The sequence below is a fragment of the Brassica oleracea genome, chromosome C9 (assembly GCF_000695525.1).
Source record: "Brassica oleracea var. oleracea cultivar TO1000 chromosome C9, BOL, whole genome shotgun sequence".
In the NCBI taxonomy this organism is placed as follows: domain Eukaryota; kingdom Viridiplantae; phylum Streptophyta; class Magnoliopsida; order Brassicales; family Brassicaceae; genus Brassica; species Brassica oleracea.
In genome coordinates, this window is record NC_027756.1 from 43,075,155 (window position 1) to 43,075,491 (window position 337).

General features: G+C 48.4%; 1 protein-coding gene across 1 annotated transcript in view; it reads left to right on the forward strand.

Moving 5' to 3' along the window:
• Positions 1 to 337, forward strand: part of LOC106315097 (L-type lectin-domain containing receptor kinase I.8-like) — a 10,603-nt gene that overhangs the window by 2,691 nt on the left and 7,575 nt on the right. Inside the window, exon 4 of the mRNA XM_013752867.1 lies at positions 73 to 202. Within this exon, the coding sequence (XP_013608321.1) occupies positions 73 to 202 (130 nt within the window). The remainder of the gene's footprint in view (positions 1 to 72; positions 203 to 337) is intronic.

A 337-nucleotide genomic window follows, 5' to 3' on the forward strand; every position in this document is an offset into this window, starting at 1 on the left:
CTTTTCTGTGTCCTGCGAATGTTCATCTCACCATGTATACAATTCAGCCCTAAAAGACATTCGGTTTGAAAGGACATCTGGTCCATTGGGGCATCTGATCCGCAAGGACATCTGGTCCGTTGGGGAATCTGGTCCATTGGGATATTCGGCTGATGATGAACGTCTGGCTCTAGTTGAGCATCTGGCCGTTAAAGGGCGTCTGGTTCGTCATAGCAACACATCTGGTCCGAAGGGACATCTGAGGCAAAGAGAGAGATGGTACATCTAGCGCAGAGAAGCGCATCTGGTACATTTGGCACTTGAAGGTGCATCTGGTACATTTGTTATTGAGAGGAGT